Source organism: Heterodontus francisci, chromosome 32 (assembly GCF_036365525.1).
Source record: "Heterodontus francisci isolate sHetFra1 chromosome 32, sHetFra1.hap1, whole genome shotgun sequence".
In the NCBI taxonomy this organism is placed as follows: Eukaryota; Metazoa; Chordata; class Chondrichthyes; order Heterodontiformes; family Heterodontidae; genus Heterodontus; species Heterodontus francisci.
The window spans coordinates 53,059,618-53,083,957 of NC_090402.1; the positions used below are offsets into that span (position 1 = coordinate 53,059,618).

General features: G+C 45.0%; 1 protein-coding gene across 2 annotated transcripts; it reads left to right on the plus strand.

Annotated features, from left to right (window-relative positions):
• Positions 1-14,253: 14,253 nt before the first annotated feature.
• Positions 14,254-20,050, plus strand: LOC137347516 (tubulin beta-4B chain-like). 2 transcript variants are annotated; one of them, XM_068011968.1, is made up of 4 exons: positions 14,254-14,310; positions 18,014-18,122; positions 18,199-18,309; positions 18,990-20,050. In XM_068011968.1, the coding sequence occupies exons 1-4, from the start codon at positions 14,254-14,256 to the stop codon at positions 20,048-20,050; spliced, it is 1,338 nt and encodes a 445-aa protein (XP_067868069.1). The 2 variants fall into 2 exon arrangements, with proteins under 2 accessions (XP_067868069.1, XP_067868070.1); XM_068011969.1 differs by lacking the exon at positions 14,254-14,310 and adding an exon at positions 14,895-14,966.
• The last annotated feature ends 4,290 nt before the right edge of the window (positions 20,051-24,340 follow it).

Below are 24,340 nucleotides of genomic sequence, written 5' to 3' on the forward strand. Positions count from 1 at the left end.
TCCAAACCTGCCACGGGGGAGAGCATAAAATTTCCCCCCTTATGTAGCCTTCTCTTCGTCTATGCCTTGAGTAATGAGGATTTTGTCTTCACACTCCCCCATTGCATACAACAGCATACTTACCTGCTCCTTGTCTGGCTTCTGCGCGAGACCCGATGCAATATACCTTGCAAACTTCCGGACCCATTTTGGCTATGCCTCAGCTTGATTCAGTCCAGCTACTTTTTCAAAGTTCTCCGGTCGGTATAGGCAAAGATTTTTCCATCTTCTCTTCAGTTTACCATTACCATCATAAAATATTCTGATAACTATTAAGCTTAGTAAAGAATATATAATAGCCTGACGGTTAAAGTAACAGGAATTTATTTACACACATCTTGCATCTAAGGTTTCCACTTCCACTCTACACAAGGTTCTGTACAGATTATACGACATCACTTCCTTTGTTGATGTTCACAGTCTAGTTACATACTCTGCTCGGTAACAACCCTATATTACATTATATTATACTTATGTTCTTGTGCTGTGTGACCCATTGGTGAACTGGTGGTGCCCCTGAGATATAGATGCATGGCAGCGACATTCATTCAACTCCTAGCTGTGCTGGAAATTTCAGCTCCTGATGTGGATTAATTAAGGAAAGCCAACACAGATTTGTCAAGGAAAAACCATGTTTAACTAACTTGCTTGAGTTTCTTGATGAGGTAACAGAGAGGGTTGATGAGGGTAATGCGGTTGATGTGGTTTACATGGACTTCCAAAAGACATTTTATAAAGTGCCACATAACAGACTTGGCAGCAATGTTAGAGCCCATGGAATATGTGGGACTGTAACAGCATGGATACAAAATTGGCTGAGTGGCAGGAAACAGAGGGTAGTTGTGAAAGGTTGTTTGTATCACTGGCCGAAGGTATATAGCGGGGTTCCCCAGGGGTCTCTGTTGGGACCACTGTTTTCCTTGATATATATTAATGACCTAGACTTGGGTGTACAGGGCACAATTTCAAAATCTGCAGATGACTGTTATGGCCACGTGGTGCAACGTGGGTAGTTTCCACTGTTCAACTCCTCACCTGACCGCAGCAAGAATTTTGTTATTAGGAGAGCTTCTTGAAACAATATGTAGATAGGCCAACTAGGGAAGGAGCCGTACTGGACCTGGTATTGGGGAATGAACCCGGCCAAGTGGTTGAAGTCTCAGTACGGGTACATTTCGAGAACAGTGACCATAATTCCGTAAGTTTTAAGGTACTTGTGGATAAGGATAAGAGTACTCCTCGGATGAAGGTGCTAAATTGGGGGAAGGCTAATTATAACAATATTAGGCAGGAACTGGAGAATTTAGATTGGGGGTGGCTGTTTGAGGGTAAATCAACATCTGACATGTGGGAGTCTTTCAAACGTCAGTTGATTAGAATCCAGGACCGGCATGTTCCTGTGAGGAAGAAGGATAAGTTTGGCAAGTTTCGGGAACCTTGGATAACGAGGGATATTGTAAGCCTAGTCAAAAAGAAAAAGGAAGCATTCGTAAGGGCTGGAAGGCTGGGAACAGACGAAACCCTTGAGGAATATAAAGAAAGTAGGAAGGAACTTAAGCAAGGAGTCAGGAAGGCTAAGAGGGGTCATGAAAAGTCATTGGCAGACAGGATTAAGGAGAATCCCAAGGCTTTTTATACATATATAAAGAGCAAGAGGGTAACCAGGGAAAGGGTTGACCCACTCAAGGACAGAGGAGGGAATCTATGTGTGCAGCCAGAGGAAATGGGCGAGGTACTAAATGAGTACTGTGCATCAGTATTCACCAAAGAGAAGGACTTGGATGATGAGACTAGGGAAGGGAGTGTAGATAGTCTGGGTCATGTCGTTATCAAAAAGGAGGAGGTGTTGGGAGTCTTGCAAAGCATTAAGGTAGATAAGTCCCCAGAGCCTGATGGGATCTACCCCAGAATACTGAGGGAGGCAAGGGAAGAAATTGCTGGGGCCTTGACAGAAATCTTTGTATCCTCATTGGCTACAGGTGAGGTCGCAGAGGACTGGAGAATAGCCAATGTTGTTCCTTTGTTTAAGAAGTGTAGCAAGGATAATCCAGGAAATTATAGGCCGGTGAGCCTTACATCAGTGGTAGGGAAATTATTAGAGAGGATTCTTCGGGACAGGATTCACTCCCATTTGGAAACAAATGAACTTATTAGCGAGAGGCAGCATGGTTTTGTGAAGGGGAGGTTGTGTCTCACTAACTTGATTGAGTTTTTTGAGGAAGTGACGAAGATGATTGATGAAGGAAGGGCAGTGGTTGTTGTCTATATGGACTTCAGTAAAGCCTCATGGCAGAAGGTGAAGTCACATGGTGAGCTGGCAAGATGGATACAGAACTGACTGGGTCATAGAAGACAGAGGGTAGCAGTGGAAGGGTGCTTTTCTGAATGGAGGGCTGTGACTAGTGGTGTTCTGCAGGGATCAGTGCTGGGACCTTTGCTGTTTGTATTATATATAAATGATTTGGAGGAAAATGGAGCTCGTCCGACTAGTAAGTTTGCGGACGACACAAAGGTTGGTGGAGTTGCGGATAGTGATGAGGATTGTCAGAGGATACAGCAGGATATAGATTGGTTGGAGACTTGGGCGGAGAAATGGCAGATGGAGTTTAATCCGGACAAATGTGAAGTAATGCATTTTAGAAGATCTAATACAGGTGGGAAGTATACCGTAAATGGCAGAACCTTTAGGAGTATTGACAGGCAGAGAGATCTGGGCGTACAGGTCCACAGGTCACTGAAAGTGGCAACGCAGGTGGATAAGATAATCAAGAAGGCATACGGCATGCTTGCCTTCATCGGTCGGGGCATAGAGTATAAAAATTGGCAAGTCATGCTGCAGCTGTACAGAACCTTAGTTAGGCCATACTTAGAATATTGGGTACAATTCTGGTCGCCACACTACCAGAAGGACGTGGAGGCTTTGGAGAGGATACAGAAGAGGTTTACCAGGATGTTGCCTGGTCTGGAGGGCATTAGCTATGAGGAGAGGTTGGATAAACTCGGATTGTTTTCACTGCAACGACGGAGGTGGAGGGGCGACATGATAGACGTTTACAAAGTTATGAGTGGCATGGACAGAGTGGATAGTCAGAAGCTTTTTCCCAGGGTGGAAGAGTCAGTTACTAGGGGACATAGGTTTAAGGTGCGAGGGGCAAAGTTTAGAGGGGATGTGCGAGGCAAGTTCTTTACACAGAGGGTGGTGAGTGCCTGGAACTTGTTGCCGAGGGAGGTGGTGGTAGCAAGTACGATAGCGACGTTTAAAAGGCATCTTGACAAATACATGAATAGGATGGGAATAGAGGGATACGGTCCCCAGAAGTGCAGAAGGTTTTAGTTTAGACAGGCATCAAGATTGGCGCAGGCTTGGAGGGCCGAATGGCCTGTTCCTGTGCTGTACTGTTCTTTGTTTAACCCCTTGGTGTTTTATTTTCAAATAAGTAGGCAGTGACATGTTTTCCTGTAGGTTTTAAAAAGCAGAAAATCAATTGTTTATTGATTGATATGCCTTACAATGAAATTGTCGCAAGCACATCCACTCACACATTCGCTTGCACACACACAAGAGACAGATAGGGAACAAAAGGAAGGTGACTTTTAGTGGGCGGGGGAGACGAGATCACGATAAACCTATTGAATTCTCTTGGCAATCAAGTTCTCGACAGATGTAGGCCTGAGATGATTGTAGACATCTCTCTTGATTGAAAGTTCAGTTGAAGATGGTGGGATACTTCTAGTTCACTGCAGTCTAATGTAGATGTCAGATTCTACAGCAGGGCACATGCTTTCTTGCTTGCTGGAAAACAAGCTGCTGGATGTTGCTTCTCTCTCACTCTCTCTCTTTTTGGCTTTAGGTTGTCTTTTTAAGGTAAAGCTGTGTTACTTCTAACCTCGGTAGGAGACGGTCTCATCTCTCCTCCATGGTGATCGCACAATGGCCCAGGACGTGACTACTTCACACCTTCTTTGTTTCAGAAGAAGATATTCAAGTCTGCAATGTTTTTAGGATGGGGTGCAATTGGCATCTCTCAGCTTTGAAGGTTTGTCCTTTGTCTTTGTCAGAGTTTAAATGCACAAAGGTCAGTTCCTTTTCCTTTGGCAGCCATTTTGGACCATTGTTCACTATTCAAAATAAAGGTTCATTTTAAAAAAAAGACATGGCAATTTTTCATAACTCTTCACAGTTGGTCCATCATTTGTATCATCACACTTCTGGTGTGCATGACATGACACAAAACTTGGAAGTATTGTGAACTGTGAGGAGGATAGTGGTAAACTTCAAGAGGACAGAGATAGGCTGGTGGAATGGGCAGGCAAGTGGAAGATTAAATTTAATGCAGAAAAGTGTGAAGTGATTCATTTTGGTAGGAAGAATGAGCAGGGACAATATAAATTGAAAGATACAATTCTAAAGAGGGTGCAGGAGCAGAGGGACATGGGGGTTTATGTGCAGAAATTATTGAAGGTTGCAGGGCAGGTTGAGAAAGTGGTTAACAGAGCATAAGGGATCCTGGGCTTTATAAATAGGGGCATAGAGTACAAGAACAAGGAAGTTTCAATAAATCTGTATAAAGCACTGTTTCAACCTCAACTGGAGTACTGTATCCAGTTCTGGGCACCACACCTTTGGAAAGATGTTAAAGGCACGAGAGAGGGTGAGAAAAGATTCACAGGAATGGATCCAGGGATGAGGAACTTCAGTTACATGGATAGTTTGGAGAAGCTGGGTCTGTTCTCCTTCAAGAAGAGAAGACTAAGAGGAGATTTGATAGAGGTGTTCAAAATCATGAGGGGTATAGACAGAGTAGATAGGGAGAAATTGTTCCCATTGGCCGAAGGATCCAGAATCACAGGACACCGTTTTAAGGTGATTGGCAACAGAAGCAACAGAGACATGAGGAAAAACATTTTTACACAGCAAGTAGTTAGGATCTGGAATGCGCTGCCTGAGATATGGTGAAGGTAGATTCAATTGAGGCCTTCAAAACAGAACTGAATAATTATCTGAAGAGAAAAAATTTACAGGGCTATGGAGAAAAGGCAGAGGAGTGGGTCTAGGTAAATTGCTCTGGTGGAGAGCCAGCACAGAAATGATGGGCTGAATGGACTCCTTCTGTGCTGTCACTATTCTATGGAACATAATCTGTAAGGTATGATTTGGTGAGTATGTCTGTGTCAGGCTATTTCTTGACTTGTTCTTTGGGACAGCTCTTCCAATTTTGGCACAAGTCCCCAGATGTTAGTGAGGAGGACTTTGCAGAATTGACTGGGCAGGGTGTGCCTTTGGCATTTCCAGTGCCTAGGTCAATGCCAGGTAGTCAGTCTTGTTTTTTTTTCAACTTTTCTGTCGTGGTTTGATACATCTTGAGTGGCTTGCTAGGCTTACTCAAATTCCTTCTGTCCCAAAGGACAAGTTAGAGTAAGAAAAGATAACCATTCTAATTATAAGCAACTGTCATTCACAGAGAAAAAGACAAGTAAGGGGTTGATTTTAACTTGGGGTAGGAGGGAAATCCCTGTGGAGAGCTCAGAGTGAGGCCATTTTAACTCAGAACTCATTTGAATAATCCATTACTGTCTCCCAACAGGAGTGACATCAGAATGGGTAGGTGGGAGCAGAAATCCTGTTGGGAGCCTGAGGACCCCAGCTTGGTTAATACTGGGGCAGGATGGGGGCAGTTTTCTGGGGGTGCTAGTCCTGGGAAGAAAAGGCATGGCTAGGGATGGGGAGTTCCAAGGACTCCTGCTCCTCCTGCCCCAATGGAATCATTAGAAAAGGTAATTTAAGTATTTACCTTGACTTTTGCCACGGTGTTGCTGTAGGGGTTGACTCTGCAGGACTCCCAATTTCAACAGTTGAAATTGTGTGGCGGGGTCAGTTACATCATCAGGCCATGACATCTGATTATAAAATAGGCTCCTGGCTGACTGAGGTGGGCCAACCTCGAGTGCCAGTTTTGATTTAAGTTGGTCACGGGGTTGGGGGAGGGGGGGAACATGTCAGAAATACAACATAACCCAAATGCTATCTTAACCTTCCACACCCACCAGCCAGTGAGGTAAAATCGACCCCAGAGTATCTTTCCTCATTTTAATTTGTGCTTTCCAAATTAAAAAGCAAATTAATTGAATTTTGAAAGCTATAATTTCCACCTGTGTTTAGTTGACATATAATAGAATGTTAACACTTTCTTATAGCTTTGAACAGGTTCGGGGAGAGGAGGGTGCATAAAAGTGGAACAGAAGATATTGGACCAGAAGTCCTACGTCTTTACGTCATTTCCGCATTTTACCGACGATGGTTGACATGGAGTGCAAGCTTCACATATCAATGTGACTGGACGGTAATTAAGGCGCCAAATTGGCTAATTGGCTGCACTTTTAGAGCGCATTTTGAATTTTACAGATGCTACAAAGGAACCACACGACTTCAGAGCCTCACCTGGTTAAAGGAGGCAGCAAGCAAGTGTTACCGATGACTCCAGAGGCACGTCATCTGCCTGGGGCTCAGCATCGGCCTAGCCTCCCACAGTCCTCTGACTGTCAGTGGCACCGTCAGATGCTCAGGCACGTCTGCGCTGTGCTCACCTAGTTATGTGCCCGATCCTAAGTACGAACAGATACCTACTGACGTGAGAGTGTCTGCGCTGGGGGGGGGTTCAGGGGAATGATGTGATGGTGCACCCTCTGAGGATCCCTCCTCCTCCTCAGAGGCGGCCGTCTGACCGTGGTCTCTCCAGTTGTCTGCCCTTCGGTATGACCCTGACCTGCATAAAAACAGATAGATTGAAGGGTTATGGGCTTCCTATTTGTCCTTCCAACTATCCCTACTGTAGAGCTCCATGTGTCCAGTGATGGACACATGAGCATTATGCCTTTTACGTGCCAGTTGCTGCCTTGTGCTCCTGCACTTGTTCACTCACTCTCTTGTGTTGACACTCTGCCTCGCCATTCGCGATAGAGTCGCTGCCTTGATGCTCTGCCAGTTCCAAGGTCTCTTCCCCCATAGGGGTCAAGATGGACAAATACGGAACCCCTCTGCTTGTCTTGGCCCTTTCCTTTATGTATGGGCTGTCTTCCCCTGCAAGCATAAAAACGAACTGTTAATTTCCCCCGGAGACAAGCACAACACTTATTCTGGTGGCAGCCCACCAGCCATGAAGGGGGCACACGAATTTCCTCCTGCATGTGGCCACTCTCAAGGGAGCCTGTGGGGGTCAATAATGACAGATGAAGCCTCTCACAAAGATGCAACCATTGCTCTGGCAGCCTAACCCCATTGCCACTGACTGCGTGGTCACTCGCTCTCCACAAAAGGCAGCCATTCTCATTGCCACATGCAATCCCCAAAAGGAAAAGAGGTATTGGCGTCCTCAACTTGGCAGGCCAAATAAGGTCACTGACGTGCTTGCGATATCCAGGTTTGAGGGGTGACCCCACGGCTGCTGACCTCCTCTGCAATCTCCATCCAGGCTTGCTTGATCAGTCGGTCTGGTCTTCTCCTCCCATTCCTGAGAAAGAGAACTTGAGGGGCGGCACAGTGGCGCAGTGGTTAGCACCGCAGCCTCACAGCTCCAGCGACCTGGGTTCAATTCTGGGTACTGCCTGTGTGGAGTTTGCAAGTTCTCCCTGTGTCTGCGTGGGTTTCCTCCGGGTGCTCCGGTTTCCTCCCACATGCCAAAAGACTTGCAGGTTGATAGGTAAATTGGCCATTATAAATTGCCCCGAGTATAGTTAGGTGGTAGGGAAATATAGGGACAGGTGGGGATGTGGTAGGAATATGGAATTAGGGTACTACTGGTATAAATGGGTGTTTGATGGTCGGCACAGACTCGGTGGGCTGAAGGGCCTGTTTCAGTGCTGTATCTCTAAACTAAAACTAAATTCCTGCCTTGCCCTTGGAGCCTGGAGGAGAGCCTGCATGGAAGCATCACTGAACCATTGGGCCACTCGGGGTCTTCCTTCTGCCATTGTGGCTGCAGGTTTCCGTTCAATTTTCTGATTTCCAGGCAGGCAGTCACCAGTGGTTGGTAAGTACGCAGTAGGACTTGGGAGGCAGTTAGCAGGGAATGCAGGTCTGGCAGCCCTTTAAATATGATGCCAGCACCTTGTGCGGCATAAGCTGACCGCCTCCTTTGCATCGTTTCCTGCTTCTGCATTGTGAGTGGATGGCCCCCACACCTTCACTATGTTAACTGGCCAGCCGTCATAAAATTGCATGCAGCTTGTCGCTCAAAGCTTGAATGAGTGCAGCACCTACTCGTGGACCCGACGTCAGAACCTGCAGCCTAGCTGCAAAATTCAGCCCAGAGGGAGGCAGACACAGATTCATGTCCAGTAATCAATCACAAATTCACAAAGTCATAACTCAGAAAGTCACAAACTAGTGCTGCCAGACTTGGGGAATCCCGCCCACCCAGCACCACCCAGTGCTGTCAAGTCCATTTCCTGCTCACCTCTGATAAACACCAGAAATGCACCAGTGAGCTGAACTTCACATTCAAACCCAAGTTGCACCATGAAAACCTGCCCTCCATAATGTCAAATTCTACCAGTGCCATCACAGTATTTTCAAATTCCAGGACCCCTCCCACCCCTCCACATGTCAGTTCTGCCAAACCCCAGTTCTACCAAAAATATAGAACTGCCTCCAATTGCAGCTACTCCCATTTTCCATCCAAGTACTGCCAAATAACACTTACCTCAAATTGGTGCAGCTTGCACATCATATTCTGGAGAGATTGGGGAAACTGGGCCTGTATTCTCTAGAGTTTTGAAGAATGAGAGGTGATCTCATTGAAACCTACAAAATACTTAAAGGGATAGACAGGATAGATGCAGGTAAGATGCTCCCCTGGTTGGGGAGTCTAGAACCAGGGAACACAATTTCAAAATAAGGGGGAAGCCACTTAGGAAAGAGATGAGGAGAAATTTCTTTACGCAGAGGGTTGTGAATCTTTGGAATTCTCTACCCCAGAAGGCTGTGGAAGCTCAGTCATTGAGTATGTTTAAAGCAGAGATTGACAGATTTCTAAATACAAATGACATAAGGGGATATGAGGATAGTGTGGGAAAAAGGCATTGAAGTGGAAGCCATGATCATATTGAATGGCGGGGCAGGCTCGATGGGATGAATGGCCTACTCCTGCTCCTATATTCTTATGTTACTACATATATTCAGGGACCTGTCCTCTGCAGGCAGAAGGAACATGTCCATGCGTTGTGCCTTTTTTGAATTAAACAAAAGTGTGGAGGACAATAGTTCCCTGGTTCTTTTGCCATGGCAATGCCTCAACTAATCAGAGTCAACTTGCTAACTAATCAATACCCTTTTCTCATGCAGTATAAATTGCTGCTCCAGTTGAAATTTGGCATTCTTGCGTCTGTCCTGATGAGTGCAAGGCAAAAAGCTTTGACAGCATGTCTTTTCAGCTTTCTCATTATGATGGAATACCAGGGTCTCAGAAGGCTCAGGGTGTCACATCAGGTGGTGACAGACATTTGCAACTTGCTGGATCTAGACCATGCTTTACCAGTGGCTGTCAAAGTCACCACCTCCCTCAACTTCTTTACCTCTGGATCCTTCCAAGGCTCCGCTGGGGACATTTACAGGATATTCCAGTCAGCGGCCCACAGATGCATAAGGCAGGTGACTGATGGCTTGTATTCCAGGGCTGGCAATTATGACAACCTTGCCACCCATAATGCCAGTTGGAATGAGCGGACGCTCGGGTTTGCAGCTCTGGCTGACTTCCCACAGTTGCATGGAGTCATTGCACACAGGAGGCAATACAGGCACTGCCAGATCATCCAGGACTATTCATCAACTGCAAGGGCTTCAATGTGGTTTTTAACTACAAAAAAATTTTTGTGCAGGTGTGCCCAAGTTTCCCAGGCAGCTGCCATGAGGTTTTTGTCCTGCAGCAGTCCAAGCTCCCAAATGTCTTCACACCTGGAAGCAAAGTTATTGGCTGGCTACTCAGGGACAAGATACACCCACTTAAAACTTGGCTGATGACACCCGTGAGGAACCCAAGCAATGAGGCCCAGGATTGATACAATGAAAGCCATCAGCATGCTTAAGATACACTTCAGGTGCCTGGACCGATCTGGACGCACCCTTTGGTACACACCAGCCAGGGTCTACAGAATGGTCTTAGAGTGCTGTGTTCTGCACAACATTTCCCAGGAGCGAGGTCTGGACCTGCAGGAGGAACAAGCTGCACACCACACAGCCTCATCGAAGGAAGACGAAGAAGAGGAGGAGGAAGACAATAAGGAGGTGGAAGGTGATGAGGGCACTGCTTCACCAATGGCACACATTGCTGCCCGGGATGCTGATTATTGTCAGGTTCACTTAGGTTCCACCAGTCTACCCATCTAACAACCACATGCAAAAGCCACTTTTGCTCTCCTCCCACCAACATCACTAACACAAAGCAGTCCTACAAACAACCAAGCCTCCCTTTCACAGCCACCCATTGGTCAGCACCACTTCTAGTCCTACTATTCAACTGGCTAATTGCCAGCCAGCAACCAAGAAAAGGCAAGTGGTGAAAGTGGTGCAAATGAATAATATTTATATGCTTCAAATAAACAACAGAAAGTTAACAATACAGCAATGTCTAAGACATCCATGTGCATACCCTTATGCAACTACAAATCTTTACTTTTCCCTTATTGTACTTCTGCGTGGTGGAACCTCTGTAGTTTCAGCAGAGGCAGTGACAGACTGCTCAGATCCCTGCTCTGACTGCTGAGATGCTCTTGGCCGACATCCATTGGGTTTTGGAGCCCATGAGGCAGCTTGTGGTGTACTGATTGGGGAGGGAGGTACAATGAGTGAAAAGTGGAAGTGCTTTGAACCGAATTGCTACTTTCATGTCCCCTTCCACCAACATCCCTCTCATAGCCCATCCGCATTTCAGTGCTACCACTGTGCAGAACACTTTGGTGCAGATCAGTGGGGTGTGGCTAGGCTGAGGCTAGGCTATCGGTCATCCTTTTTAAGCTAGCATCTGGAGTGTGAAGGGCTGCACGCAATTGCCGTGTTTGATGTTCTCTGCAGGTGGCCACTCTTTACATGGAAAGACAGCAATATGACAGCATGCCACTCATGCTTAAGATGGATTCCTCCAATCTCTCCACAATCATGCGCAGCGTGCTTGGCAAACCTGTCAGTACATCGCACATTCTCTGCTGATGCCCAATAGCGATCCTCGTCATCGGTGGCACCCGGGGTACAGCATCTGCGTTCAGTTGAGTAGAACTTGGAGAATCCTGTGCATTTGACATGATCTCTCCATTGCGGTCCCTGACTCCACCGTCTGCTCTTGCTCACTTGTTAAGTGTGTGTCACCAGGTGAAAACCCAGCTTTCTTTTTAATTAGACTCACCAAAGTTTGAGTATCTGTGTTGGTTCATGGTCTGCTTAAGTCCTGTAACAATGCACCCTCAGAGGGGGTGACCTCCCCACGGGAGTCATCACCATTAGAGGCGACCTTGACCATCTCCTGTGGGATGTGTGAAGGTCCTGTAGGAGATGAAATGAATGAGTACTGTCAAGGGAAGAATGCTTGAAGTTATCATTATGCACATGATCATACTTCACCGCTATTGACATTGAGGCAACATGAGTGAGTTTTGTATGGCATGTGACAGTCTGATAGTTATTTCTGTCACCAGATAGCTGGGAGACCCCATCTCCAATGGCCGACATTTTGTTGATCCCCAGCGCCTCTTCCTCTGCAGCTGTCAGTAGCGAGATGGCTGGAGGACGGGCCTCTTCCTAGTGTTCTGCACTCTCTTCTGCAAGGAGGGAAAGAACTGACCTATGAGTAATGGCATCTGTTCACCCAATGGATGAAACACATTTGTTGAAGGTGACTATGAGGGAAAGGTGTGGACATTGCATAAGCATAAGATGTGGGTGAGAGCAGGTGATGGATGGACAGATGGGGATGTGAGGAAGTACATTGACTGAGAGGGATGAGTGTACCTGCAAGGAAATTTGATGTGAGGACTGATCTGCTGGAGTAGGTTTGTGAAGCCAGAATGAGGGAGTTGGTGTGATACACGCATCAGAATGTAGTTGAATATACCATTGCTCTCAGCTTTCTTGCCCTGTTTAGGTCATTGAACCGCTTCCTGCATTTGATCCAGGAGCATGGCGCTATGCTTCTGCTTCTGACCTTTTCTGCCACCTCCAAACACGCCTTGGTGTCCCCAGCCAGTTTCTTTCTCTCATTGTTAGGGAACCGTGTCTCCATCCAGGTACTCACAGCCCCCAGCACAGCCTCCAGAGAGGCATTGGCAAAGTGGGCAGCCGTTGTGTCAGCTGTGACTCAATTGTTAGCACTCTCTCCTTTAAGCCAGAAGGTTGTGGGTTCAAGTCCCGATTCAAGACTTGAGCACAAAAATCAAGGCTGACAATCCAGTGCAGTACTGAGGGAATGCTGCACTTGTGGAGGTGCTGTCTTTTGGATGAGAAGTTAAACTGTGGCTCGGTCTATCCTCTCAGGTGGAAGTAAAAGAGCCCAAGGGACTATTTCAAAGAGAAGTTGGGGGATTCCCCTCTGTGTCTTGGCGAATATTTATCCCTCAGTCAACACTACAAATACAGATTATATGTTTATTATTATATTGCTGTTTATGGGAGATTGCTGCTGCGTTTCCTACATTACAACAATGATATATCTTCAAAAGTGCTTTGGAATATCCTAAGGTTGTGAAAGGCACTATAGGAAAGCAAGTCTTTCTTTCTTTCTTGACTCCATTCCAACACTTCTTTCTCTCGCCATGCCAGCTCCAACTGCTTCAACTTGCACATTTGGAGTGTCCCTCTATTTACTGGAATTGGGATTGTGTCACGCCTGCTGCTGCTAATTTGGGCGGCACAGTGGCGCAGTGGTTAGCACCGCAGCCTCACAGCTCCAGCGACCCGGGTTCGATTCTGGGTACTGCCTGTGTGGAGTTTGCAAGTTCTCCCTGTGTCTGCGTGGGTTTTCTCCGGGTGCTGTGGTTTCCTCCCACAACCAAAAGACTTGCAGGTTGGTAGGTAAATTGGCCATTGTAAATTGCCCCTAGTATAGGTAGGTGGTAGGGAAATATAGGGACAGGTGGGGATGTGGTAGGAATATGGGATTAGTGTAGGATTAGTATAAATGGGTGGTTGATGGTCGGCACAGACTCGGTGGGCCGAAGGGCCTGTTTCAGTGCTGTATCTCTAAACTAAACTAAACTGGATAGGAAACCCGGAAATCAGATGCTAATGAAGTGACTGCATTAAAAAAAAAATCGCTGACAGACATGCTGCACATATTTCTGGGTTTCCTGAAACCCAACACCACCCCCATGCCGTCTCCCAACCTTCTGAGCTCTGAAAACTAGCCCACTAACTCTCCCCAGATACTGCTGGACCTGTTGAGCATGCTCCGTTTTTATTTCAGATTTGCAGCATTTAGCTTTTGTCTAGTATATAGCGTCTGCAAACGCGACATGAAATCGTGTGACATTGATCACAAGTCGTGGGAGTCAGTTGCCAGCATTCGCCAGAGCTGGCGGGCAGCCATAAAGACAGGGCTAAATTGTGGCGAGTCGAAGAGACTTAGTAGCTGGCAGGAAAAAAGACAGAGGCGCAAGGGGAGAGCCAACTGTGCAACAGCCCCAACAAACAAATTTCTCTGCAGCACCTGTGGAAAAGCCTGTCACTCCAGAATTGGCCTTTATAGCCACTCCAGGCGCTGCTTCACAAACCACTGACCACCTCCAGGCGCGTATCCATTGTCTCTCGAGATAAGGAGGCCCAAAAGAAAGAAAGAAAGAGTATATAGCTGAATGATGTGCACGGATGAAGGCTTGTGAAATAGTGGTATAAACTCGGTGCCCCTTTAACACCCCGTTACCATCTTATCGGCCACGTTCCTCCTGCCACACCCTCTTCACCACGTGGGTCAACCACGGCTCCGCGCCCTGAATCTGGACAGAACCAATCAAAGGCGAGTATCGGAATGATCCAATGGGAGCACATATTCCACGGGATAGGCGGATGTTTGGTTTGATTGACATAGGGCTAATCCAATGGACGCAACAGAGTACGGAACGTCCAACCGGTGATGACGCAGACACTATATAAAGTGCGGCGCAAGCAGTTGTTCTCAGTATTGACGTTTGTTTTTCGTAGATGTTAGGTTTTTTTTTTAGAGTAGAATTGGGAAGATGAGAGAGATTGTACATCTTCAGGCGGGCCAGTGTGGTAATCAGATTGGAGCAAAGGTTTGTATTGTAGTCACTCAGGCAGTGAGTGAGGGAATCGGGCTACGACGGTCGAGGATGGCGGAACGGCCAGAGAGTCTCCCAGGGTTTCCGGGGCAAAGTAGTTGCTGAGGTGGAGAGAGCTGCCCACTCAACTGGATGCTTTCCCGTCTTACGATGATAGTGCTGAGGTGTTGGGTTTATGGCACTGATGAGAGGTCTGGGTTGCGGATGGTTACTGTGAAGAGCCGAGCAGATGGTCGGTTGAGAGGCCGGCTCGCGTGTTTCCCGCCTCGCGGGGCAATTGACGGTTAAATTTGTGATCAACCAATAAAAACCACCGATTGAGTCGTGCGACCGTTGGAAAGCGCGCGTGCCGGCGTGTTTTTGGGCGCATGCGTGCGTGGAATGACGCACGCGGAGGCGGGGCATGCGTGGGTGACGCGCAGTCAACCCATGTGATTCAGAGCAAAGTACCCGAGGAGCGCCATACAGTCTTGTGGTGTTCTGCGCATTAACTGCAGATGCTGCGAATCCAAAATGATGACTTGTATAGCGCGCCTTTAACGTAATAAAATTTTCCAAGGTATTTCACATGAGAGTTTTTATCAAGCAAATGTTGACGCGGAATCACATAAAGACATACTTAAGTCAAATAACCAAAAGCTTGGTCAAAGGTACGTTTACAGGAAGCTAGCGGTCAATGTCTGTGGAGACCAGATGGGATAACGGGTTAGCTGTACTCTCTTGGACGGAAGATTTGGTGTAGAACTGCAGTTCCGTTTTAATATCCAGATTCTACTAAGGATCACTGTCAACAGTTGAAGTTCATGACTCAGAACCAATAAGTTATTAAAAATGCTTCAACCTGTTTTTAATAGCTCATAGGAAGCTGTGGAAAAGGTCTTATTTTTCCTCGTTTATTCAAAAACGAAATTATTCTGAGCGACCATTAGCTGAATAGATTTATTTCCCCTACGACGTGTATTGGTATCAGGACCAAGCCTGACCTCATGCTTCTGTTTACATCCTTTGCACGTTCCTGTGTTGACTTGGCCTGTTCTCTTGTGGAGATAGCAAAAAGCACACGTTTCATACGTGACTGCTATGATATTGAAAGTACACGTTTCTCATACATTTATTGCTGCACAGTGTATGAGGGGTAAACAAAAAAAGTATGAGGGATGAAAGTGGGAGGTGAAAGGCTGGAGATAATAGGTTATGCCTGGGAGGTTGGACTCGGGAATGATGAGTCTTGGTTATAAAAGTTGGAAGAGGCTATGTAGATAGAGGTGAAGCTATGGAGTGATTTAATAACCAGGGTGAAAAATTTTAAATGAGGTGTTGGGGACCAATATAGGTTAGCAAGACGGTAGTGATGGCTATAATATGGGCAATGGAATTTTAGATGAGCTGAAGTTTATGCAGGATGGGAGGCTGGACAAGAGGAGTTTTGGAGTAATTAGGCTTGGAGATGCCAACAACATGCATGAGTTTCAGTAGCAGTGGGCTAAGGTACAGATGGAGGTGGAAATTGGTGGTCTTAGAAGGCCAGCTTGGAGTCAAAAGGGGCACCCAGGTTGTGAATAGTATTATTTTGTCTTGGATCTATGCTGAGGGGTACAGTCCTGGTAGGAGCTGAAGGTGATGGCTGCTGTCTTTCTGGTGTTTCTTGACGGTGCCTGCAGAGGATGGAATAATAGTGGAGAGATAGTGCTAGGTGTAACTGGCCTATGTTGTAGCTTATACCATGTCTTTGGATGATGCTAAGGAACAGCATATAGATGAGGAAGAGGAGTGGCCCAAAAATAGATCCTTGGAACTCCAGAGATGATTTGGGGGTGGGAATAGTACCTATTTCTAGACATGCTCTAGCTACGATTGACTAAGTAGTTCAAAGTGTGGGCAGTCCCACGATGCTAGACAATGTGGGTCTCATCTGAAGATGGTACTTTGTTCTTTGCTATTTGACCTTGAGCACCAAATTGCCGGACACCACCAGTGTTGTAAATTCATTAAAATGGTAACAGCAAAAAGGAGGCTGTTTGACCAACTGTGCCAGTGCCTTGAAAGAGCTATTACACTAATCACTCCCTGCCATTAGCCCACAGACATGTAAATTTTCCCCTTCAAGTATCTATCCAATTCCCTCTTGAAAGTCATCAATTTTAGATCTGCTTCCATGACCCTATTAGGCATTGCATTGCAGATCAGAACTCATTACATAAAAAAACTTGCCCTCTTAACAGTTTCTCATTATTTACTCATCAAAACCTTTCATGATTTTGAATACTGTTAAATCTCCCCATAACCTTCTCTGCTCCAAGGGTAACATGCTCATTTTCTCTAATGTCTCCTTGTAGCTGAAGTCCTGCATCCCTGGTGCAATTATAGTAAATCTTTGCACAAGCGCAGATAGGAAAAGACCAATTCTGAACAATTTGTCAATAATATGGTGCTGTGATTCGCCTTTGCTTGAAAAACAGAATTGTCTGAACCAGACATCATCCTGAAGGCCATGAGGCACAAGTTCCAATGATCACAAGCATTGCGCATGTCTTTGACTCCCGACTATTTGGAGAATTGGTGCTATCTGGCATCAAGACTTGTTTCTCAGTAAATGCGGCATGGCATATGATTAATTAGTTGAGATCTACTTCCATTTTAGTTTTGGTTTAACATGCAACATTATCAGATAGCTTGACGCTAAGTTGTAGAAGACATCTTCCAAAAGAAATGCCCTTGCTACTGAGGCTGTTGATGACCTGAGGTGTCATCGGCATTAATTGGGAAGTCTGTTCAAGCACTGTTGTGGTCTTTTGTTAGTGGTTGAATGATCCAATGTGACCGTTGTGTGATGGTCCCCATTGCTGCCATATTCTGTTAAGGACATCCGCCTGTATTTGATCTACTTTATAAGCATTAGGAAGCTGAATTTGATGCTGTTGGCATGCATGTTTTCAGGTTTCCTCAGGAACTGGAGATAACAACTTTCCAATATTTGCTTGTTGGCATGAGATGGACATTTACTGCAAATAGAGCAATTGGTGAAAGGTTACAAGCTACTAATGGTATCTCCAAGCTCTTCCAGGACAGTTATTGACCTTTACTAGTTTCTGGCTTTAGGTGGGATCCACAGTGGTGTGAAAACATGGAGTGTTTCATTTGAAGCTAGGCTGTCATGATTCTCATCACAGGCATCCTTTAACTGTGACCAGGTAGGAGAGGATCATATAAAATGTTTAGATCAGATTATCAGCGTGTATTTTTGTACTGCTTCCTACAGTTCTTAAGCCATTTCATCTAATCTGAGTAACCCTGGTTTTGTCCCTGACACGTTGGTGACTGGTGTCATCTATTGCGATTGAACAAGTTAAACCAGATTGGTGAAAAGGCTTTTACTCTGACGTTTTGAGAACCCCAAAAGATCAAGTAGATTTCATCCCATATTTGATCTCAACATTGAACAGGTTCCTCCAAAAGGAAAAATTCACAATGGTAACACATTGCTGTTAAGACAAGTCATCACAAGTATCTTGGATTCAACCTCCAGTGTCGCAGCTACTAGTGGAGGGTACTGTACTTTGACATAAGGATGATAATAGAAGAACTTAATTGCTTTTGACCTTTTGGGGAACAAACTTGAGGGGCTGAATGGCCTACTCCTGTTCCAATGTTCTTATGACCTGTTGGACATATTATTAATAAGACTACTTTTTTCTAGTTCTGGGAAGTCATCAGTGATGAGCATGGTATTGATCCCACTGGAGCCTACCATGGAGACAGTGACCTTCAGCTGGAAAGGATTAATGTCTATTACAATGAGGCTACAGGTATTTAAAATATTGATAATATTTTCGCTTGCATTATGAGCATTGTGATGTCTTACGTTTGATTATTTTTAAACAGGTGGCAAATATGTACCCCGAGCCATTCTCATGGATTTGGAGCCTGGTACTATGGATTCTGTTCGCTCTGGACCCTTTGGACAGATTTTCAGACCAGATAACTTTGTGTTTGGTAGGTAAAGTTTTTATGAAATTGACTACCTGAAGCTGGTTGGCAGTATTTGGACAATTTTGTTCAGCGTGCTTAATCCATGGTTTGTTGATGGGTGGATAATTAGTAGGAGACTTTCTGGAAATTAATGAACTTTTCCAGGTAGAGCAACAATTACCTTTGTTGTCTAGATTGCTTTGTACTAATTCCTGAAGAGATGGGAAGTTTTATGAAAATTACTTGGTCCTTTGAGGAGATTTAGATTTTATAATATTTATCAGTTGATATTCTTGAAGGTTGCAACCAGGCCTCATAGTTTTATTCATTTCGTTTGAAATTCTCTGGAGTTAATTAGTATCTTCCCTATGTTGCGCATCAGATATTTTGCCCATTGCCACTTGGTTCCATCTTTTACATTTGCGTCTTAGGTTCTTTTTTATTGTCAAGCTTTTTATTTAGCTTTAATTAGAGAACAGTCTAAGGGGGAGTACTACTATTACAAAAATGGTAATTTCTAGAATTTCGATGAAGGCACTTCGCGTAACTAATCCGTTATAGCAATAGACTGAAACTGTGGGAACTTAAACATGCAAGGCCTGCGTTTGGCCAATTTTGAGCTTTGGTGCATCTCTCACTGTAAGATTGTTTTGGTGCATTGATGTACTGCCTTACAGTATTTATCTTGCTTTCCTTTCTTGCAGGTCAAAGTGGTGCTGGTAACAATTGGGCCAAAGGGCATTACACTGATGGTGCTGAATTAATTGACTCTGTTCTGGATGTGGTGAGAAAGGAGGCTGAGGGGTGTGATTGCCTCCAGGGCTTTCAGCTCACCCACTCACTTGGTGGTGGTACTGGCTCTGGCATGGGCACACTTCTTATCAGTAAAATCCGTGAAGAATACCCTGACAGAATCATGAATACATTTAGCGTTGTGCCTTCACCAAAAGTATCAGACACTGTAGTAGAGCCTTATAATGCTACTCTGTCTGTGCACCAGCTTGTTGAAAATACTGATGAGACCTTCTGTATTGATAATGAGGCTCTTTATGACATCTGTTTCCATACCCTTAAACTGACAACTCCTACTTATGGTGATTTGAACCACCTAATGTCAGCCACCATGAGTGGTGTAACAACCTGCCTGCGTTTCCCTGGTCAACTGAACGCTGACTTGCGTAAATTAGCAGTGAACATGGTCCCATTCCCCCGCCTGCATTTCTTCATGACAGGCTTTGCTCCTCTAACTAGCCGCGGTAGCCAGCAGTACCGTGCCCTCACAGTACCTGAGCTTACCCAACAGATGTTTGATGCCAAGAACATGATGGCTGCCTGTGACCCTCGGCACGGCCGCTACCTGACCGTTGCTGCCATTTTCCGAGGCCGTATGTCCATGAAAGAGGTGGATGAGCAGATGTTGAATGTACAGAATAAAAACAGTACCTATTTTGTTGAATGGATTCCCAATAATGTTAAGACTGCTGTTTGTGACATCCCACCTCGAGGCCTCAAGATGTCTGCCACCTTCATTGGCAACAGTACGGCTATCCAGGAGCTGTTTAAACGCATCTCTGAGCAGTTTACTGCCATGTTTCGAAGGAAAGCCTTCTTGCATTGGTACACTGGTGAAGGTATGGATGAGATGGAGTTTACTGAGGCTGAGAGTAATATGAATGACCTAGTATCTGAGTACCAGCAGTACCAGGATGCTACAGTTGGTGATGAAGGTGAATTTGAGGAGGAGGGTGAGGAAGAGGCTGCTTAAACAGAATTGTATATTATGAACTTCTAAACATGTTTTCTTTGTTACATTAAGACCTGTTTCTGAAGTTTGTCTTTTTTCCTGTTCTGTGGTTTCATATTTTCAGTTTTATATTAACTGCTAGTTTGATTTGAATAAAAATTGTTGATTGTAATTTAGTTTGTGTTTTTCCCTCCCTGCTTTCAATTTATGAGCATGCAAACTGATAAAAGATCCTGGAGCTTGAGTTTTCCATTATGAAAGGCTAAATTATATAGCCAAAACTAGAGTACAGGTCAGATTGCTAGTCTAAGGTGTAATGTTCTGGTCAGACAGCACTGCATGTAATTGATCCACAACAATGAATATGCTAGTGTGAGCTCACAGTATTCAGGGTTCTACATGAAACTATTAGGCTAAATACCTTTCAGCTGCCTCTTGTTACTGTAACACTTAGTGCAATCAATGGTTGCTTTCATTTTTACACTGACAAATCTAAGTGATAAGGTTAGATAGTGAGATACAACCAGGATTGGAAAAAACAGGAGACAAGACTAGTCAAATGAAGCAGTAGTGATGAATTGATACAAACTTTTAACCCAAGTTTGATATAATGCAGGGAGAAAGGTGCACTCAAAAGCCAAGAGGGCTTGGGAAAGACTGATTCTAAGTACCAAATAGTACAATCAGTTTTATTTTCAAAGGAAGAAGGATGGATAGTTGAAATTTAAGAACATTTGGGTGAGAGTATTATTGTGTCATAAGGTTTAGAGGGATAATAGAGAGGAGCAAGGAACAATCTCTGAATTGGAAAAGGGCTAACTTCAATGGGATGAGAGGGGATCTGGCCAAAGTAAAATGGAACTAAAGACCGACAAGAGAAACTATTGGAACAATGGGTGATCTTTAAGGAGATGTTTCAGGTACAGGCGAGGTACATTCCAACAAAGGGGAAAAGTGGGGAACTAAATTTCAATGGAGTGAGAACGGATTTGGTCCAAGTAAATTGGAATCAAAGATTGGCAGGCAAAACTAACTGAACAATGGGCTGCCTTGAAAAAGGAGTGTTCAGTTGCCGTCAAGGTAGATTCCCACGAGGGGGAAAGGTACGGCAAACAGATCAGAGCTCCCTGGATGACAAAAGAGATGGAAAGTTAAGATGAACCAGAAAAAGGGTGCATGTGACAGATGTCAGGTTGGAATTACAATTGACAACCAGGCTGATTATAAAAGGTTCAGAGAGGAAGTGAAAAAACAAAGAAACAGAGTATAAGAAGAGCCTTTCAGCTAACAAAAGGGAATTTAAAAGTCTTCTACATGTATATAAATTGTAAAACAATGGTAAAAGAAGGAGTGGGGCCAATAAGGAACCTAAAAGGGATTTTATGCATGGAGGGGGCATAGCTGAGGCACTAAATGAGTACTTTGCATCTGTCTTTACTAAGGTAGATGCTTCCCAAGCCATGGTGAAAAAAGAAGGCAGTTGAGACACTGGATGGGCTAAAAATTGATTAAAAAGGAGGTATTAGATGGGCTGGCTAAAGTTGATCAGTCACCAGGATCGGTTGAGATGCACCCAAGGATACCTAAGGGTGGAAATTGCGCAGGCATTGGCCATTATCTTCCAAACCTCCTGAGATACAGGTGTGCCAGAGGACTGCAAAATTGCAAACGTTACACCTTTGTTCAAAAATGGGTGAAAGGACAATCCTAGCAACTACAGAAGGGGGATATGCGTGGAAAGTTCTTTACGCAGAGGGTGGTGGGTGCCTGGAACGTGTTGCCAGCGGAGGTGGTAGACACGGGCACGATAGCGTCTTTTAAGATCTATCTAGACAGATACATGAATGGGCAGGAAGCAAAGAGATACAGACCCTTAGAAAATAGGCGACAGGTTTAGATAGAGGATTTGGATCGGCGTAGGCTTGGAGGGCTGAAGGGCCTGTTCCTGTGCTGTAATTTTCTTTGTTCTTTGTACTGCTGCAAGTGCAGGAAAATTTAATAGAATTCCTGAGGTTTATCAGGGTTTTGTGTCAGAAGGGAGAGTAACCCCATACCCCTCGAGTGGGGCAAGCAAGCCCATAGTAATCCGATGACTATGGTCTCCTGGCTCTCAGTCTGTCAGACCTACAACGTATAACAACACATTTTTCCGAGGCAGCACAACTCTTCGGTCTAGAAATCAGTTTAAAGAAAACAAGTCCTGCATCAGCCTGCACTCCACAAGAAGAATATAGACCACCAAGCATTGTCATTGAGGGAACTGAGCTGAATGCCATCAAGCAATTTACTTACTTGGGGAGCGTCACCTTGTTTGATGCCACCATAGACAAGGAAATGGACAACAGGCTTTCAAAAGCAAACGGAATTCGACAGACTACAAACGTATGGAGCAGCCACAGCCTCAGAGCAGAGACCAAACTCAAAGTGTACAAAGCCATAGTCCTCACCACCCTTTTGTATAGGGCCAAGTCATGGGTCCTATACCGCTGTCATGTATGCCTTCTGGAGCGCTTCCATCAGCGCTGCCTCCACAGTATCCTCAAGATCTGCTGGCAGAACTACGTCACAAACATTGAAGTCCTGGAAACAGCCAACATCACCAGCATTGAGGCCATCATCCTGCAAAGCCAACTGGGTTGGGCAGGTCACATTGCCCGGATGGATGACAGTTGCCTGCCCAAGATCGTGTTGTATGGAGAACTGACCACTGGTGAAAGGAACAGAGGGGTCCCATGCAAATGTTTCAAGGACTCCCTGAAGAAGTCCCCCTCTGTGTGCCACATCAACCATCGCTAGTGGGCAGCTCCTGCCATAGGCCGTGATGCCTGGAGTTGTTACATCAGGAGGGCTACAGACACCTTTGAGACTGATGAAGAACCAGCATGAAAGAGAAAAGGAGGAGAAAGATGGATCCAATTGCCCCCAGCAGCGACTACACCTTCACTTGTACCTGCTGTGGGAGAATCTGCTGGTCACGGATAGGCCTGACTAGGTACCAGTGGGCCTGCAACCGATGACTGCAACCTTCCCAAAATCTTCGTCCACAAAGAAATGCCAAGAGAGAGGGGGACTTCCAATAAGCAGTTGATAAAGTGCCACGTAACAGGCTTGGCAGCAAAGTTAGAGCCCATGGAATAAACAGGACAGTAGCAGCATGGTTACAAGATTGGCTGAGTGACAGGAAACAAGAGTAGTTGTGAATGGTTGTTTTTGGACTAGTGGGGTTCTCCAGGTCTTGGTGTTAGGACCCCTGCTTTTCTTGATATATATTAATGACCTAGACTTCGGTGTACAGTTCAAAATTTCAAAAATTTGTGGATGACACAACTGTGAAGAGGATAGTGGTAAATTTCAAAAGGATGTAGGCTGGTGGAATGGGCAGACAACTGGCAGATGAAATTAAATGAAGTGATTCATTTTGCTCAGCTGAATGAGGAGAGGCAATATAAATTAAAGGATACAATTCTAAAGGGGGTGCAGAAGCAGAGGGACCTGGGGGTTATCTGTGTACAAATTATCATAGGTTGCATTGCAGGTTGAGAAAGTGGTTAATAGAGCATAAGAGCTTTATAAATAGGGGCATAAAGTACAAAAAACAAGGAAGTTACAATAAACCTGTATATGACACTGGTTTGACCTCAACTGGAGTATTGTGTCCCTTTCTGGGCACCACACTTTTGAGGCATTAGAGGCACTTAAGGGCAGTAGAGAGGGTGCAGAAACCATTCATAAGAATGGTTCCGGAATGAAGAACTTAAGTTAATGGATAGGTTGGAGAAGCTGGGTCTATTAGAGAAGAGAAGATTAAGAGGAGATTTGATAGAGGTGTTTGAAATCATGAGGGGTCTGGACAGAGTAGATAGGGCAAAACTGTTCACATTGGCTGAAGGATCCAGAGCTAGAGGACACTGATTTAAGATGATTGGCAAAAGAAGCAACGATGACATGAGGAAACACTTTGTTACACAGCAAATGGTTAGGATTTGGAATGCACTGCCTATTTGTGGAATGGATAGGTTGAAATGTTATTTAGATTCACTCAGTAGTAAGGATTGAAGTTAGGTCAGTTTCAGGGATGATACATTAAAGTCACTAAAAAGGGTGGTGATTCCATGCAGATTAGTTGAAGTAAGCCACTTTTAAGACTGAAGGACATGAAACAGTTAACCTCGATGCACAGGAGGAATAAGTTAAGTGAGATTCTGACTCATGATCAGCTTGGAGGACGTTAACAACTGGACAATGCCATAAGTTAACTGAAATTATGTATCACAATCCGTTCCTAGAAAGAATGGAAGACACATTAGGGTT